The sequence below is a fragment of the Acyrthosiphon pisum genome, chromosome X, assembly GCF_005508785.2.
Source record: "Acyrthosiphon pisum isolate AL4f chromosome X, pea_aphid_22Mar2018_4r6ur, whole genome shotgun sequence".
Taxonomy (NCBI): Eukaryota; Metazoa; Arthropoda; class Insecta; order Hemiptera; family Aphididae; genus Acyrthosiphon; species Acyrthosiphon pisum.
This window is the reverse complement of record NC_042493.1, coordinates 40,383,173-40,402,541: the sequence shown is the minus strand read 5'-3', so window position 1 is coordinate 40,402,541 and position 19,369 is coordinate 40,383,173. Positions and strand designations below refer to the sequence as shown.

Genomic DNA, 19,369 nt, shown 5'->3' with positions numbered 1-19,369 from the left:
AAGGTAAGTAAGTATGTTAATGCTACACCCAGTGTCATAGTTAACTAGGACATGAGTCTACATTTTTTATTTTTTGTTTTTATAAACTTAAATTTTATAATTAAGTGCGTTTGCATTTTTGGTGTAATTAGATTTTTGTATTTACTGATTGTAGTATATTATAATAACACACAACTAAATCTGTTTCAGTTTATTACTAACAGTTGAATTGTGTGTTATTATTTACAATGGACTTATTTAAAGAAATTGAAAGGGACATTACTGAAATGAGAATAATTCATCCTTCACATTTTTGTTACAATGAATAATCTAAATTTGGCTGCGACACGATTGAGCATAAATTGTCGGCGTATCAAAGGAAATTTAAATACAAAAGAAAACCAACACGATTGAGCATAAAAAACTCTGCAACGTTGCCATTTTCAATTTTGAACTGTATCGTATAAAAACATTTATTTAAATAATTATAATAATTCAAAATATAACATGACAAAAAAATATCATGTTTTCATAGTCAATATTTAATATGTAAATAGTTGTCACAGTATATAGATCTTTTTGTTAATAATAAAATAATAATAATAGTTATGACTTATGACTTATGAAAATAATAAAATCAAAATATTTATAAATAGTTGTCACAGTCGTATTATAATACAGTATAATATACCTAGCTAGATCTTTTTGATAATAATAAATTAAATTGATACACCTTGGTATCTGTTTCCAAGTTGACTTAAATATATTAATAAAGATTCTGTATTCTTACGATTTAAAAACTGGCTGTAGGCTTGAATATTCAATTCAATTTTTTTAATTTCTTTTGCGGGTTGTAATTTTCCAGGCTTGTGTCGAATTGAATTGATCTTAGTCGATGTTCCGCTTGTGTTTCGATCAATACCCTAACGACTGCATGAACATGGGGGTGAGGTGAATAAAACTGTGAATTGTACGTGCGATGAAAGCTTTCAGTTGCATTGGTCGTTCTAAAAAAAATTAAATAAAACAATACAAATTAGTAAAAAAGTTTTTATAATAAGTTTTAAAAAATATTGTAAAAACCTTGGGTTTAGCGAAGGAATTTCCGCGCAAATATTTGGAGGAAACTGGCAGTGATCTTCAATATAGTTGTGTAGAATGTAATCAGAAAATATGAAACCGTCATCATTTGGACAAATTGATATTAACTCGTGAAATGCATCAACTACTTCTTCTGGGGAAATAAACGCCAAACCAAAAAACATTTTCAACCATTTCCCTAGTTCATTACTGTTGTCCATGTATGCTATTCTGAGAGAAGGTTCGCCAACAATCTACAAACAAATTATTATATTTTAGTAAAAAAGTACTATATTATATAATTGTTTCTTACTTTTTTCCACCATGATTGTCCTAAATGAAATCTACATCCAATTATTTTAATATTTCCAAACACGCCTGTAATTGCCTGATGAGCTCCAATTTCAAAATCAACATGAAATGTGTTAATTTGCAAACTTTTTTCGCATAATTTCAAACATAAATTATTTAAAAATTGCCACATTTTAATATAAGTAGACCTAGTTTTATTTTGTAAAAAAAAGTAAACAAGTAGTAAGTAGTATCCATTTTTATATCCATGTATTGTGTACAATTGAATAAAATATTTTGGAGCATAATTAAATGTGCCATCGCCAAAATACTCAGTACAACTATTTGTCATAAATTGTAGATTTTGTTCTGTAGTTAAACATACAAAATTATCATCAGTCGGCATGTAAATTAATTGTTGACCCTTATATTTAAAACATTCTTCATTTCTTAAGTCACTTAATTGATGAATTGTTTCATCCAAAGAAGTTGGTAATTTAGGATAGGTCTGCTTCCGTTTATCATACATTGCTTTCCGTACATTTCTTACATTTTGATTGTTTAAATTTGATGTTGAAGAAGAATGTGTCAACCGCCACAGTGTACGCACGTGTGTTATCTCCGTTTAGTTGTGCTCCGCGTTTCTATAAGTATTTACCAGTATCTACCTCTTATCGCTATATCAATCATATAATATGGGTTTATGTGTCACTTGTGCCGTGAGTATTAAACGCGGTCAAAACGACTCGATTACGTGTTCTTCCTGCTCTAAATTATACCACCTTACTTGTGCTTCGTTGAAACAAGATGATATTGACTATTTAAATAGTTTGAATAAATCATGGTCTTGTGTTACTTGTACTAAAAAATCTAAAAATATTATTTCTGTCGCTGGAAACTCTATTCAACCTCTTACTTCACTTTCTACTACTGAACCCGACTTGAAATTAATCATCAGCCATCTCGATAAATTACGCGGTGAGCAAGCTAAACTTATTGATTTGGTCAATAAGCAAAATGAAAAACTTAATTCTTTCGACAATAAATTCCGCGAAATCTTCTCTCAGTTATCAAGTATCAAAAATGAAAATAGTATGCTTCGTAATGATTTGACTGATATCAAAAACCGTGTCGACCTGTTGGAATCAGCTGCTCCAAAGTCCAAAGATAATCATGACATATTTGCTGAATTTATCGACCGTCAAAATCGTTCTAAAAATATTATCATTTTTAATGTGCATGAACAATCTAGCCACAATAATATCACTGATACTGATTCAATAACACGCATTTTCAATAAACTCGGTACGGACATTAAACCAATAAAAATTAGTCGTTTAGGCAAACCTAATAACAAGTCTCGTCCACTGAAAATTGAACTGCAAGCGGCCTCAGAAGTATTCAAAATTCTCGGGTTATCACGTAACCTGAAATCTGATCAAAATTTTAAAGATATTAGACTCACGAGTGATAAGTCACCCTATCAGCGTGAATTTATTCGTGATCTACGCAACCAGTTAAGTGCTCGAATAGCAAAAGGTGAGCCAAATCTGACAATAAAATACTATAAGGGTCAACCAACTATCGTCTCCTCTGCGGTTCAAAAAAACTAGTCACCAACTCAACCCTGCTACTCTACTATCAAAATGTTAGGAGCATGGTCTCCAAAATTAGCACTTTAATTCCCTCACTAAATACTTCTCTTTTTGATTTAATTGCATTTACTGAAACATGGCTTTCACCTGCTATATGTAACTCTGAATTGCACTTTGTTAATTTTATAATTTTTCGTTGTGATAGGTCGCCGCTAAACAGTAACCGCTCTCATGGCGGGGGCGTCTTAATTGCGGTAAAAAATTCAATTAAGTGTAAAAAGTTAAATACTTCTATCAATAATATTGAAGCTGTTTTTGTGCATTTACAGATTGAGGACACAACTTATATTACTGGCTGCATTTATATACCTCCCTGTTCCCCATTTATAACGTATGAAAATGTTTTTTCCGCTTTAAATGATCTATACTTAGCCTATCCATCTGCAAAATTTATAATATTAGGGGATTTTAATTTACCATCAATTCACTGGACTTCTTTATCGCTTCCAATTAATTGCACTTCTCAAGTTGATTCTTATTTTGTAAATATGTTATCATATTTCAACTTTAATCAGTTTAACCATGTTCTTAATGATAATGATGTAACTTTAGATCTAGTATTGTCAAACGCTCGCCTTAATGTCTCTAACGATCCTGACCCACTATTACCATTAGATAAGCATCACCCAGCTCTTAATGTTACTATTGATTATAATCAGTTTAATTTACTAAAGCCAACAGATTGTTTTTATGATTTTAAGCATTGTAATTATATTGATATTGTTAAATTTTTAGCTGTTAATTTATCTTATAATACTTTTACTAACTTTAGCCTTAATGAATTAATTAACCACCTCTATAATTGTTTAAACAAAGCAATTAGTACCTTTGTACCAAAAAAGCGTGTTTCGTCAAACAGTTTTCCCTCTTGGTACTCTAACGAGCTAAAAATATTGTTAACACATAAAAAAATTGCTCATTCTTTGTATAAAAAATTTAATGACCCATTAGATTATAATAACTTTTCCCGTTTGAGAGCTATTTGTAAGAGAACTGCCAAACATGATTTTAAAAACTATATTAATAATGTTCAACTATCTGTCAAATTAAACACAAAGTTTTTCTGGAAATACGTTAATAATCGTAGAAATACTAATTCAATACCAAATCTCCTTACGCTCGACACAACGTCAGCTGATAATGGATATGATATTGTTAACTTATTTGCTAAATATTTCTTTAAAAATTACCCTCAGCCAGACATACTTACCACTTTTGTTCCCTGTTTTAATAATTCTTTAAGTAGTAATCATTCATTTTCCTTTTCGTCTATATCACTTACAGAGGTCGATGTTTTAAACGAGCTTACCGCTCTCCCTATCAATTTTAACGTCGGTCCGGATAACATTCCAGCCTTTTTCCTCTACAACTGTAGATTTATACTAACACCAACTTTAACCTATATTTTTAACTTATCGCTCCAAAACGGTATATTCCCTGACATATGGAAAAACTCTTTTATTTACCCTGTTTTTAAAAAAAGTGACCCCACAAATGTTTCCAACTATCGACCAATAACAAAAATATCAGTAATCCCTAAACTTTTTTCAAAACTAATTTCTACTAAAATAAATAATTATTGCTCCTCATTTCTCACCCATCATCAATATGGTTTTAGACCTAAGCGATCAACTAATTGTAATCTAGCTATTACTAAACGAATAATTCTTGACTCTTTCGAAGCCCATTCGCAAACAGATATCATTTACACTGATATGTCTAAAGCATTCGATAGCATAAACCATGAAATATTATTTATGAAATTAAAACTGTTTGGGTTCTCTGACCCTCTGCTTTCATGGTTTCAATCTTTTCTCTCAAACCGTAATATCGTTGTTAAACATTTGAACTTTGAATCAGATCAATTTATTGTTCCATCCGGGGTCCCACAAGGGGATCACCTCTCTACTCTACTTTTCAATATTTTTATTAACGACATTCCGAATGTCGTAAAAAATTCTCGTGTTTTTCTTTTTGCAGATGACCTTAAACTGGTAAAAATAATAAATAATCAAGGTGACGCGCATGACTTACAAAACGATATTGATAAGATTCAATCCTGGTGCTCAACTAATCGCCTGTTATTAAACATTGACAAATGCAAATTTATGCGCTTTAGCCTAAGCACAAATGTCATCAATTATAATTATCATATTTCCGGGACTGATATTGAATTATTAACAAACTTTAAAGACCTAGGTGTCATTTTCGACTCTAAACTAAAGTTTTCAGCCCATATTGAAATGATAAAAAATAAGGCAATGCGCAACCTCGGTTTTATCAAAAGAACTTGTGGATCATTCAGTGATTCACTATCTTTAAAAGTTTTATTCTGTGCCCTTGTTCGCTCAAACCTAGAATACTGTCCATTAATTTGGACTAATAACACTTCTAAACAGATTGATGCGATCGAATCAGTTCAAAATAACTTCCTCCGTTTCATCTCCTTCAAATTTAATATTTATAGGCCACCTCACGGTTCCTATGAATCAGTTTTATCATTTATAAATCTCCTTCCACTTAAAACTAGACGCACTTTATTACTATCCAAATTTTTACACAATTTACTTTTAGGGAATATCGATTGTGATGAGCTCCTTTCCCTCATCCGTTTTAAAGTTAATCACCGTAACACAAGATGCAGTAATTTATTCTATCCCGTCCCATATAAAACAAATTATATGATAAACTGTCCTTCTAATATCCACATGGCTGTGGGTAATTCCATTACCTTTGATTTTGTTTGATTTTGTTTAGCATGTCTCGACTTATATCTTTCTTTGTTGTTATTTACCTTTTTCATTCTCTTGTCTATATTTGTAACTTATTTAACTGTATTATGTAGCTTAGATTATTATTTGCCATTACTATTATTATTTGTAATTACTATTATCATTGTATTATTATTACCGTGTATACACACAAAATATTGTTAAGGACTTAAGTCCGTTTATATTTAAAATAAAATAAGATAAAAATATAGTTGAAGCAAGTCTAACATCTTATAGAAATTTAATTATTAAAGACTCTAATGACATGAATGTGGTACAAAATAATTGTAATATTACTGTCGATTTACCTGTAACCATTTTTAACGTGCCATTGGGTATTAATGTTTTACGGGAGAATGTTCATGCCTATATAGCTGGATACATTTTAAAAAAACTAAACAAAAACTTATTTAAAAATTGTAAAATCTGTCTTAAAAATCTTTGTGCTAACAATGTGACAACAACGCATGATCTAATAACAGCTAGAGATTACACTATTAATAGACAGTCATTAAAATACCCGTGTCAGATATTCGCTTCTTTGGTTCAACAAATAATTGAATATGTAACCGGACAAATGTCTAAAATTTGTCATCATAAAGATATTTGTATGACACTAAGTTTTAACATAAGGAATAATTTTAATTTTAAAGACCTTCCACTGTGCTCAAACCATAGTGGTGAAATTTTTGTTAAAAAAATTATAAATAGTATTGTTTTCTTAATGCTTAACCATTGGTGTACAAAAATAAATAGAATTTAAATAGGGAAGAAAAAAATTCACCACTTGGAATCTGATCCGATGAAACTAAAAGCAAATGTCTGGCAAGCTAAACATTCTAAAAAACCATAAAACACCATAGGGAAATTCAACAGTGTTGCTTAATAATTATAATAATTTTAATTTTGATTTTTTGTGAAATTTATAGTATTTTAATATTTTGTATCTTATTAAAAAAATAAATTATCTACTTGTTTATAAAATAGGAACAAAACCCCATCAAATTAAATGAAGATGGTGACACTAGTAATGTTGGTTTAGCAGGTACATTATACAATTGTTTTAGTATATTTTTTTTTATTATTTATGAAATTTCAAAATAAACCTTATATTTTTATATTTCATAAATTACATTGAATATTATTTAACTATCTAGCTATATACTATTTGTATTTTTTTTATTATTTTAAGAAGAATTGGAACATTTACATAAGCCGGTTAATGAAAATCTTGATGGACAAAATTCTTATTTAGTTTTGGCTGGTAATTATTGACAGTTTATTATTTAGTATAGTTATATTGACTAATTCTTGATTATTTCTATTTTCTTTTATGTTACAGAAAGAGACCTAGAACAAGACAAGGAGAAAAACATTATCAAATTAAATGAAGATGGTGACGCTAGTAATGTTGGTTTAGCAGGTACATTAGGTACACAATTGTTTAAATTACATGGATTCTTATTACTTAATAATTAATTAAAACAATATTCTACGTTATAATTTGATATTGACCCAACTAAAAATCTTTGGAAAATATTGAATTGAATTCATAGTATTAATTTCATAATTTTAAACTTGTCTCTATATATTTTTAGAAAATGATGCATTGCTAACATATAATGAAAAATCAAATGTACAACCGTCTACATCGACTGCTGACTTTACTCAACGTGCAATTGTTATAGGACTAAAAAATGATTCTATCCAATTTGTTAAAATGAACTCCATCACTCCCGAACAAAAAAATTATATTTTAGAGTTAGGCCCATGCCAACCTTTACCTGAAGATGTTCCTGGAAAAATGTATCCTAAGGATAAATATGGACGTCACTTCAATCACTTGTGGTATTACAGAACTATTCCAGATTGTACTAAAGTTATTCGTGATTGGTTATCTTACTCTTTGATTACAGACAAAGTATTTTGTATTCACTGTTTATTATATGGCATCAACATACACGGGCATGGCATTAAAACCATGGACTAAAGATGGATTTTCAACTTGGATTAATTGTCTCTCTCGAATAATAAACCATGAAGTTTCAATTTCTCATATAACTTCTACAATTAAAGTTAAAACAAGAACAAAATGTTTACCGTTGTTGCCTAGTATGGAACATAAACGTAAATGTCAAATATCTATGAACAGACAAATAGTTTCTGAACTCATTTCAATTGTAATTTTTCTAGTTCAACATAATTTAGGATTTCGGGGTCATAATGAAAAATGGTCTAATGAGTTATCAAGAGGAAATTTTAAAGATTTGGTTTTATTAATGTCAAAACATTCTGGTTCTCTTGCTGAGCATGTTACAAAATTGCAATCTAAAGGAAAAAAAGAATTGTCATTTGTTAGCTGGGAAAGACAAAACCAATTAATTGACTCTATTGCTCAAGATATTGCATCACAAATTCAGACAAATGTAAAACAATCAAAATTTTTTAGCATTGCAATCGATTCTACATTTGACACGTCACGAAAAGAACAAGTATCATTTATTATCCGATATGTTTATCCTAATACTGGTTCTATTTTTGAAAGGTTATTATCCATACGAGAATCTCCCAATACTTATGGTAATGATCTCTTCAGTTTGTTCATAAATGTAATAGAAAAGTATAACATTGACTGGATCAGTGATTTGGTTGGACAATCGTTTGACGGTGCGTCAAATATGCGTGGTATGTATAACGGTCTGCAAGCTTTAGTTAAAGCAAAAAATAAACATGCAACATTTGTGTGGTGTCACGCTCACAAGTTAAATCTCGTTGTAAAAGAATTAGTTTCATCAAGTGTCGATTCTGTAAATTTATTTGGGAATCTGGAGACATTATATTAATTTATTTGGTGTGCAAAAAAAAGAGTTGCTCTCTATAGACAATTTCAAGAAAAACATAACAATAATTCAGAAAAGCATCAACTCATGGCTTTAAAACGTGTAAGTACTACTAGGTGGTCTTCACATTCAACATCATTAGACACAGTTTTAAAAACGTACGAACCAATAATTGATGCATTGAAATATATTCAAAAATATGAAGGAATGGGTGATGCTAAAACTGGTGGTACAGCTAGTGGACTTTTAGATTATTTTACATCTTATCGATTTTTAATCACAGCATTTGTTTTTCAAAAAATATTTCGAATTCTTGAGCCAGTCAATAAAATTTTACAAGTAAAAGATCTTGATTTGATGGCAGCTGTGGTTTTAATCGAAAATGCAAAAAATAAAATTTGTATTGTAGAGATACAGATTCTTTTTCTGAAGTATTATTAGCAGCTGAAAAATTTTCTGAAACGATCGATATTGAATTTGTGGCACTTCCTACACCTAGACGTAGACGTGTTACAACATTTTCTGGGGAACTTCAAAGGGATGAACCAATTACAGACCCCATTACAAGGTTCAAAGTTGAATGCTATTATGGGGCTTTAGATATAATTCAGAATGAGTTAAATGACAGGTTTGGAAAAGATGAAGCAGAGTTATTAAAAGACGTTTCTCTTCTCTCTAAAAAAAGAATTTTGGAAGTAAAAAATTCTCCAAATTCTCTACCAAAAGATGCTTTTAAAATTGTTTTTGAACTGTATTCAACATTTCTACAATATGATGATTTAGTGAACGAATATCAACAGTTTTGTTCTAATTTCTTAGAACTGGAAAAATCCATATTGTTACCCGAATATTTGCACAATAAAGAGTCTGAAAGCGATGAAAGTGATTATGAAGATGGTTTTGACAATATATTTGAAATTGTAGAACAAGATAAAATTGAAAACGAACCTGTATTTGTGACCAGAAATTTAGAAAATGTAGGAAGTATTGGAAAATTATTTAAACTATTTTGTGTATCTCAGTTAAAAACTGTTTTTCCAAACTTCAACACTTTACTTCATATTGCAGTAACATTACCAGTTTCAAGTTGTTCTGTAGAAAGGTCTTTTTCTAAATTAAAGCTTGTAAAAACAAAATTAAGAACTACAATGAAAGAAGAACGTTTGGAAAGCCTTTTAAAAATTACATGTGAACAGGATTGTGTACCAAATTTTGAAAATGTTATCAATAATTTTGCCAATAAAAGTACGGAACTATCAAAAGCATTTCTATATTAATTCTACTACTAGTATAATTAATTTTTAAACAATAATATTAATAAATCTATATTATTATACTGTATTTACATATTTATTTAATGTACACATTAAAATTGTTAAAATTAAATTGTTTAGTAGTATAATTTTTTAACCCTGCACTTCTACTTACAAGTTACAACTCTTATAGGTAGGTACCTTAATTTGTCCCAGCCTTAGTTAATATCACGATTAAAGATATACTGGTTGCGCAACGAGGTGTGATAAAGAGACCCCCGAAGTGTCTTCAACTTTTGACTGATAAGAATTGTATTACGGCGCGCTCTACTAGTCTATTAGAACTTGTAGCAGTAAAATACACTGATGCGTGGTGATAATATAATGAGAGCGCTAGTTGTTAATTCTTATCAACAGTTTATCGCAGTTTATCAAGGACACTTCGGGAACCACATTTTATGTTCTTATCATAGCTCGTTGCGGAACCAGTATATCTTTAATCGTGGTTAATATAAACATTAGTCATCAAATTAGTACAATTATCTGCTACAAATACTATACGATAAATTAAGAAAAAGTGTGTATATGTGGTATGTGGTGGGTGGTGGGTGGTTAAACTAATTGGGTCTAGTTGGCAACTTAACGTTTTTGGTACATCGGCGCCACTGCGGACGGGTATATGGTTTGCGTCGTATGGCGGACGCGTGTACGGCGAGCATACGGAAAACAGTTACCTGGGTTTTGGTAAAATATTTAAAAATACTTATAGAGCCGGCCGACATTTTTATTAATCCAAATCGTCGGATAGTACCTACATTTTTCTGCCTTTCCGAATATCTATATTAAGTCTTTCGACTCCCCCGGGAACATTGCCAAAACAATTAAAAACCAAGGACGGATACCCGGTTTGCGTCGTAAGGCTATCGTGTACGGTGTTATTTTATATATGTCCTGGGCTTTGCGGAGCTATTTTATAATTTTAAGTGACAACAAAATATTTCGTGGCAAATCCTTTGCAAAATCTTGTGGTTAGAAGTGGAAGTAGAATATAGATTTGATAAAAAAGTTAAAGATTTCATGACTGATTATTGTATGTATTATGATATTTAATTTTGATATTAATCATATGTTTTAAATAATTTGTCAGCTTTTTATAGGTTATGGAACCCTTGGTAAAAGCCTTCGATGTTTTACAAGGAGACAAATCAGTTTGTATGGGCTATCTTCTACCAACAATTAAATGGTTATCCAAACAATTGAAAAAGTTGAGTTTAACTGGTGGTGCTGCTAGTACCCAAGGTGTGGAAAAAAGGTTTAAAAATATAAAAATGATAGCACAATTATTTTGGTGACAGTATCACATCCAAAATTTAAACTAAGGTGGCTAAGCGGAGTTGAAGCAAATGATCTATTACAATCAGAAATTGACGCAACTCCAGGTGAAGATGAATTTCTCTTCAATGATAATTTCGTTGAAGAACCATATCCAGGCATCAGGCACGTATCCAGGGGGAGTCCATGGGGTCTAGACCCCCCCCCCCCCACCGAAATTTTTGTGCACCGGCACATAAAATCATTATCTTTATATAATTTACGTGTTATTCAAAAAAATGTTATTGTGTTGTGGTACAAAAATAAACCACTATAGAACGGTAGAATATTATTATCTATTGGTAGAGATGTGGAATTTACAGGTAAAAAAATCGGTAAATTTACGTAAAATTCTGTGAATTGGTAAATTTAAATATATTTTACGAAGATCGTATATCTGAAAAAGTGTTTTGTTCTGAATTTTTATTAAGGTGTGAAAAAAGGGTAAATGTAGAAAAAACCTACTGAAATGATGGATTTTTTGGATGCATGATGCAAAGTTTTACCCAAACATACATTTTTTATTGAAAATCTTGGCAACACTACCAGTTTCTACAACAGCAGTTGAACGCTCATTTTCAACAGCTTAAAAACATTGCTTCGTAACAAAACTGAAAATTAGCGTTTAACGAGACTTGCTCTTCTGTCAGTACATTGGGAAGTGTTTATCTCTACAGACAAAGTGTTGGATGTAATGGCTCAAAAAAACAGAAAATTAATATTATAGACCTCACTGCATCAGTTAAAAATTTTAAATGATAATATATTGTATTTTATATTATATTGTAAATTGTAACTCCAGTGCTTCTGTCGAGCGATATATTAAGTGACTAAATAATAATATTTAAGTCTTGCATTCATGCCCAAGGTTAAAAATTTTTTTTAATTTACTTCTTTTCGAGTTATTCCTACTACTATTGGTCTCGGGAAACAAGGAAAAATTAAAAAAAAAAATTTTTATTCATAATTTAGTAGATAAAAGGTGTCCTATATGTAGGACAGTGGGAAAATCAGGTATAATATGTAAAAAAAAAATTGATACTTTTTTAATTATAATTGAACATGGTTATTACATATGTATACTTATAAAATTTTATAACTTATTGAATTTTTTGAAAAAATCTTATTGTTTCAATGTATGAAACTGTATATTGCACTTCAAATGCACTCCAACATCACACTTGATACATCTGGAAGTAGTTTTCTGATGACATTCTGCGCATCTTGTCTGTTTTTCCTGTGAAACTAAGTAATGCATTGCACCATCATATCGAGGAATATAATTTGATGGTTTTCCACCTTTACGTCCAGGAGTTGGTGCTGTGTTAAATTTTTGTAGATAATAAGTCGCAATGTGTCTACGAAAAGCTAAAAGGTCCATTGGTTTTTCTGTATGGAGTTTATGCAACTGCCAAGCATTTTGTACAGCCAAATCAATACAGTACAATACTATACACGAATACCATTTCTTACCACGAATAGAAATACGATACTGAGAAACGTTTTGATCCATACGATCAACACCACCCATATTTTGGTTGTACAAATGTATAATTTTTGGTTGTGGTATTCTTATACTTCTTTTGTCTGAAACAGACCATCTTTTTGCAGCCGTGATTGGCTCAACACCAACATTATTGGATGCTATGGTAACAGTGCTATTGTCCTTCCATGCACATACCAAAATACCAGAATCGGAAACATAACTTTCATATGAACCTCTTTCTATTTTTTTCATTGCAACCAAGTTGATTGGGCATTTTTTTGTTCTATTTGAACGTATTGTCCCTGTTCCGTATAAACCCATTTCACTTAATTTTTCTAATAAAGGTAAGCCAGTGAAGAAATTATCAAACACCAAATGGTATGGAGCTATACGGTGTGCCAATAAATTATTTGCATAAGAAATGATAACTGATGCACCCAAACCATACTCAGTATTTTGAAGATCACCACTTTTACCTTGGTAGGGAGATATCCAGACTACATAGCCTAATCTTAGTGTCCCAACCAAAATTTTGAAACCAAAACGAATAGGCTTGCCCCTTATAAACTGTTTGCAACCATGTCTGCCGAAGTAGGGAACCATTGATTCATCTATACTATGAAATTGTTGGTGTGGTGCGTGTATCAAAAATCTTGAATTTAGCATAGAAATTAGTGGTCTTATTTTGGAAAATTTGTCATGCTCATCAAGCTTACTATTATCACAAAAATGAATGTTTGAAAAAATTTGTTCAAAGCGGTTTCGTCGCATTGCATCTGATACCAAGTTGTTATGTGTATCTGGTGATTTTTCCCAGTACATACGTCTTCGTGATACTTCATTATAACCTGATAACAATAAGATACCTAAAAAACACTTCAGTTCATTTATATCAATTTGAAGTGTTTGGTTTTTATTAGATGCATAGGTATTTGAATAATCCACAATCATTTCCAACACTTGTTGGTCGAAAAAAAGCTCAAATAGTTCGTAGGGTTGTAACTTATTATAATATAAATTTGGTTTTTGATCATCAACAAAAATATTTGGGGTTTCGAGATCTCCCCTGCGCCATAATACAGTTTGTTGGGTATCTTGGATTTTTTTTGTTTTTCGACCAAGGCGGATTTTTGGTTTTTTTAGTGTTTTATTACCACTTACTTTATTTGCTACTTCAGCATCCTCTGTATCAGGAGTATGTATAACTATATGTGCGTTTAGTAAACTAGCTGGCATGTGGTTTATATCACCTACCGGTCCTTCATCATCACTATCTTCATCAGTAACATAATTATTGACATTTGCGGGTGGCTCCATAAATATATCATTCACATCGTTCAAAATATCATCGATATCCCCTTGCTCCAATAATTCAGTTACTTCGTGAACAGTTAGTCCCCTATAAATAACAAAAATAGTAATATAGTGCATCTAAAACTAGTAAAAATATATATCACATACACTTTATTAGTTTGTAACATATTTATGAATGATAAAATAATTTTAGTAACTGTTGTACCCAGTGTCCTTCATTTAGGACACTATGTTTTATATGATAATAAATAAGTAAATAACAATAAAATGTGTACTACAGTACGTAAAACTTGTTTACCATACACTAATTAATAGTTTTTGTAAAAGTGTTTGTAAATTATAGATAAACAAAATAAATTTTACTTACTTTGAAAATGACGCCATGGTGACTGACAAACACACTGCTATACAAAAATTGTTTTATAATAATAATATCAGTTTCAATGAACGAAATTAGTGTTTCTATAATAAATATACTTTCACGTAATAGATAACATCAGATTGGGGAAAATAATTCTAAAAATAGATTCGATAACAATTATTAAAACTGGTGTACTACATATAGGTCACCGGGCGCAAATAGGTAAATTAAGTTAATTTTTATATAATATTCAAAGCTTTTTTTATTTTAATTTATTTTTGAACAAATCAATTATTGTATTCATTATTACATAAAAAAATCATAAAAGTAAGTTAAACAAGTACATAAACACCGTGATCTGCGAGAATTGAACATTTTAACTTTTTTTACTATTCCTAAGGGCTAAGAATCAAGATAAAAAATAATGCTTCTTCTTCTTGGTTTCGGCCTTTAAGACCATGTTGCTAAATACAAATCTTGCCATCTGTCTCTGTCCTCTGCAGCTTCTCTCCATCTGATTCCTGGATCTAACGTTTTTAAGTCCTTTTTTACACAGTCTTCCCACCTCAATCTGGGTCTTCCTAAAGGTATTTTACCTATTGGTTTTTCCTCTATTACTTGTATAACTAGAGATCCTTGCTTACGCCAGGCATGCCCCCCCCCCCCACATGAGTCTTCTTTTTGTGATCTCCTTAACTATGTCAGGTCTCTAAAACTGTCTTTTGAGTTCATAATTACGTAATTTCTCCATTCATTTGTTTCACTATCAAAGACCGGTCCATATCTATATATATAAAAATGAATGTATGTCAGTGTGTCTGTCTGTGTGTCCATGTTACCATGGTTACCAAGGTTGCCATGGTTACTAAGGTTACCAAGATTTCATGGCTATTAAGGTTACCATGTTACCATGGTTACCAAGGTTGCCATGGTTACTAAGGTTACCAAGATTTCATGGCTATTAAGGTTACCATGATCCATGGTTACTATGGTTACCAAGGTTACCATGAGTGTTGTTTATAATTATAGGTCTTTAATGGGCAACGAATTGCACAGGATCAGATATAGTACGGGTGTGTCCATCTACCCATGGCAATCAATTATATAATATTTTGAAACTTATGGACCTTTTTGTTTTTAAATAGTTACCGTGGGTTTCAAAGCTATAATAATAATAATTATTGGTTGCCAATGGTTTAAAATGTTTGTTATTTATTATAGTGCCCAACGATTCATATTTATAACCGAATTCAATTGCAACTATTATAAGAATTTCTACTATTATTAGTTAATTTATTATGCCCAACAACAAACGATCGATAAATAGTCCCGCAGTTCTAGCACGCAAGAAGCGGGAAACACGAGCCGCGGAAACAGACGAGCAAAGAGAAGCCAGGTTGAGGACCAACCGAGAACGTCAGTCCCTGGCCCGCTTATCCGAGCCAGACGAGCAAAGAGAAGCCAGGTTGAGTACCGACCGAGAACGGCGGTCCCGGGCCCGCTCATCCGGGACAGACGAGCAAAGAGAAACCAGAGTGAGGACAAACCGTGAATGTCAGTCACGGGTCCGCTCATCTGAGACAGACGAGCACCGAGACAAGATTGGGGACCATGCGAGTAATGGGTGCTCGATCCAGACGAACCACCGAATTGAACCTTTGTGCACTACACTATGATGCCGATATTAATTACAGCACACACCCAAGCGTGGCCATCGGAATAATGGATCCCTTTCGGAATAATAATCCCTTTTTGATTATGTTAATTAACGTTTAGAGATTAATACATATGGAGTAGGTATTTTTAATGGGCGACGAGGTGCACGGGATCAGCTAGTATATATATATATATCTTAAAAGTTTCCTTTCGAATACTCCTAGTCTCTGATCTTCGGCTTTCCTCAGTGCCCACGTCTCAGAACCATACAGGACAATAGGTCGTAATAATGTCATATATATTCTTATTTTTAGGTTTTTAGAGAGTGTCCTCGATTTTAGTATTCTTTCTAATCCATAATATCCCTTGTTAGCATTATATTCTTGACGAAAACTCTGTCTTAAGTTCATTATTTTGAGTAATAATCGATCCCAGATATTTGAATTGTGATACTTTCCTAAATGTATGTCCTTCTAACTCAATATGTTGTTCAAGTCCATAATTTCTGTTATTTCTACTGACAATCAAGTCTTCTGTCTTATCATCATTAACAGTTAGTCCTACTTTCTCCGCGACCTTTATAAGTTTCTTTCCCAGACTTTTTATTATCTCAATATTATCTCCTAAGAGAGCAATATCGTCTGCGTACGCTATGAGCCCTATTTTTACATGACCTAGCTCAATTCCTTCCGAAACGTTCATTTCTCGTTTGATATTTTCAATGCCGTGAATAGGGCTTAACTTAAAATCTGCTTGAGGTCAGATTTAGAGTATGAAATTGTGTAACAACATTTCCATTTCAACGAAAAATTGCATTATTAAAATTTAAACACTAAAAATGTGAAATATTAAAAAGTAAAAGTTCATTAACAGTAACGATTAGTGATGGGAAAAATCCGGATTCGCTGAAGTTTGAAATTCCGGATGTTTGAAGTTCAAAATCCGAATTTTCGATTTGAAAAAATTGAATTAGAATTCTTTTAAGAATTATTTATAGTAAATACAAAATAATTACACATTTTCAAATTAAAATGATATTTTGAACATGTTATTTATAGATTTTAGTAGCCAAACACTAATTTGATTGTAATAAGTACCTTATTTAAAGCAACGAATAAAATTTAAAAAATACATCATGCCTGTAACAATGTATAAGGTCAAGGCTTTTAACTGCATTTATAAGTTACAGTATAAGTATTAAATTAAATTAATATCAAAATTTACAAGTATCAGAATAATTATCTATAAAGAAACAAAAAATAATAGTTTTGTATAGTTGATATAAATAATAATAGGCAATAATAATACAAAATGAGTAATAAATAACAAAAACATTAAGAGTTGCTTATAACAATATTTTTAAATAAATAAGTAATGAAAGTTTTAAATGAATAGATCCGTGAAAATTGTTTAATAATAACACCCTCTTTGATTATAGTAAAATAATTATAATTTTAATTGGTATCATAATAATTATTTATTATTCTTTAATTCTTATAGGTTGTTTTTCAAAAATACTAATGCTGACAAATAGTAAGGCGTCGGTTTGTTTCTCTTGGGTGTTAAAATATTACCGCCTGTAGAAAATACGCGTTCAGACGATGCTGACGATGCAGGAATACATACAATTTTTTTTGCTAAAACTATTATAGTCTGATAAAGGTACATTTTCACGAGCTTTCCACCACAAACATGGATTCGTATTATGATTAATTTGAAGTTCTGACAAATATCGAGTAAGTTCATCTTCATCACCGTCACAAAATTGCCCCATTAGCTCATCTAATACAGTCTTATTTGCTATTTGATCACAATTGTCTACATTTGTCGAACAGTTATTGTCAGATAGAATTTTTGAACGAACCATCGATTGTATACGGTATTTAATTTGCTCTGAGGACTCAAATTTTAAGTTTTTGTACCTTGGATCAAGCAGACTAGCCATTTGCGCTATAAGCACCGGTAAATTATCAGTCCTTTACCCATCACTCGGATCTTCCATTGAAAATCGTTTCGCAAATTCTTTGGAAACTGTGTTTTTGATGGGACTAGCAACAAGGGACCGAACCTAAAATACAACAAACAAGTTTTATATGATTTAACTATTAATAATTATTACCCATCAAGTTTATATTTATGATAAATATTTACCATTGATATTGTGATTTGTTGTTCAGAACATAATACTGTCGTGGCTAGTAGCAGTGGTTTCAATAACTTGACAATAACTTCATATTGATTCAATTCTTCTTCAATAATTTCTAAATTTGTTGTTGTTTTTGTGTTGAAGTATTCTCTGTCTGATATAACAGCTACAACAGCACTGCTCAGTAGAAGCAAGCGATCTAACATTGCCAGAGACGAATTCCATCTAGTGGGACAACTTTGCAATAGAGTTAATGATTTTCGCCTCATCTTTTGTAGATACAATTGTAGTGCATTGAATCGCTTAGGTGATTGTCTAAAAGCACTTACAATTGATGATGATTTTTTTAAGAAACTACCTACTACAAACATTATTATCGAATCCTTTCTTTATTGCTACCTGCAAGGCTGGGCATTAACGAGTTAAAAATTAAAGTTAAGTTAAAACGTTAAGTTAATTAACTTAATTAAAATTAACTTAACTTAAATTTAATTTTATTCCAAGAATATCTAAATTAAGTTAATTTTCGTCCGAAGAATAACGCAAATTTTTTAATGTGTTTTTATTTTGATGTATCATTTTAAACTTACCCAGTAATTTTCTTGGACGTAAAGAAAAACTATCTAATAAACCATATAATATGACTGGATTTTTTTTTTGCAAATTAGCAAATTTTAACTTTACACTAAGTTAAGTTACTTTTTTTTCAAAGTTAACGAGTTAACGAAAAAAAATACGAGTAACTTTTAACTTAACTTAACTTAATTATTTTAAAATAACTTAACTTAACAAGTTAAAAAAAATCGTTAACTTGCCCAGCCTTGGCTACCTGAATTGTGTGTGCTGCGCATCTATTTGAATAAATCTGTAATTGCTCTTTTAAATTTCTTACTGCCCTGGCCTTATAATGTTTGCTGCATTATCATGAGTAATTCCAGTGACCTTATTGGTTATATCCCATCTATCCATAAGCTCTATAATATCATCTTTTAGTTTATCAGCTGTATGTGATTCTATTATTTCATCAATGGACAATAAAACACAACGCCCAATCTTTATAAAAATAATGACCAGTGTATGTAATATAAGAATCTATTGCTAACGAACTCCAGCCACCTGTTGTTAGAGCAATACTATTAATACTTTCAAGATATTTTTTTGTTTTA

The 19,369-nt window shown here is 31.0% G+C and overlaps 2 protein-coding genes across 2 annotated transcripts; one reads left to right on the top strand and one right to left on the bottom strand.

The window, feature by feature from the left end:
• The first annotated feature begins 7,890 nt into the window (after positions 1 to 7,890).
• LOC103308827 (zinc finger MYM-type protein 6-like) lies at positions 7,891 to 8,619 on the top strand. Its single transcript, XM_008182926.1, has one exon. The coding sequence runs from the start codon at positions 7,891 to 7,893 to the stop codon at positions 8,617 to 8,619; it is 729 nt and encodes a 242-aa protein (XP_008181148.1).
• A 3,744-nt stretch (positions 8,620 to 12,363) lies between these two features.
• On the bottom strand, positions 12,364 to 14,424 carry LOC103308828 (piggyBac transposable element-derived protein 3-like). The gene is made up of 3 exons (XM_008182927.1): positions 14,408 to 14,424; positions 13,888 to 14,125; positions 12,364 to 13,728 (listed from the first exon to the last, which is right to left on the bottom strand). Exons 1-3 carry the CDS (start codon positions 14,422 to 14,424, stop codon positions 12,364 to 12,366), a joined length of 1,620 nt encoding a protein of 539 aa, XP_008181149.1.
• Positions 14,425 to 19,369: the final 4,945 nt, after the last annotated feature.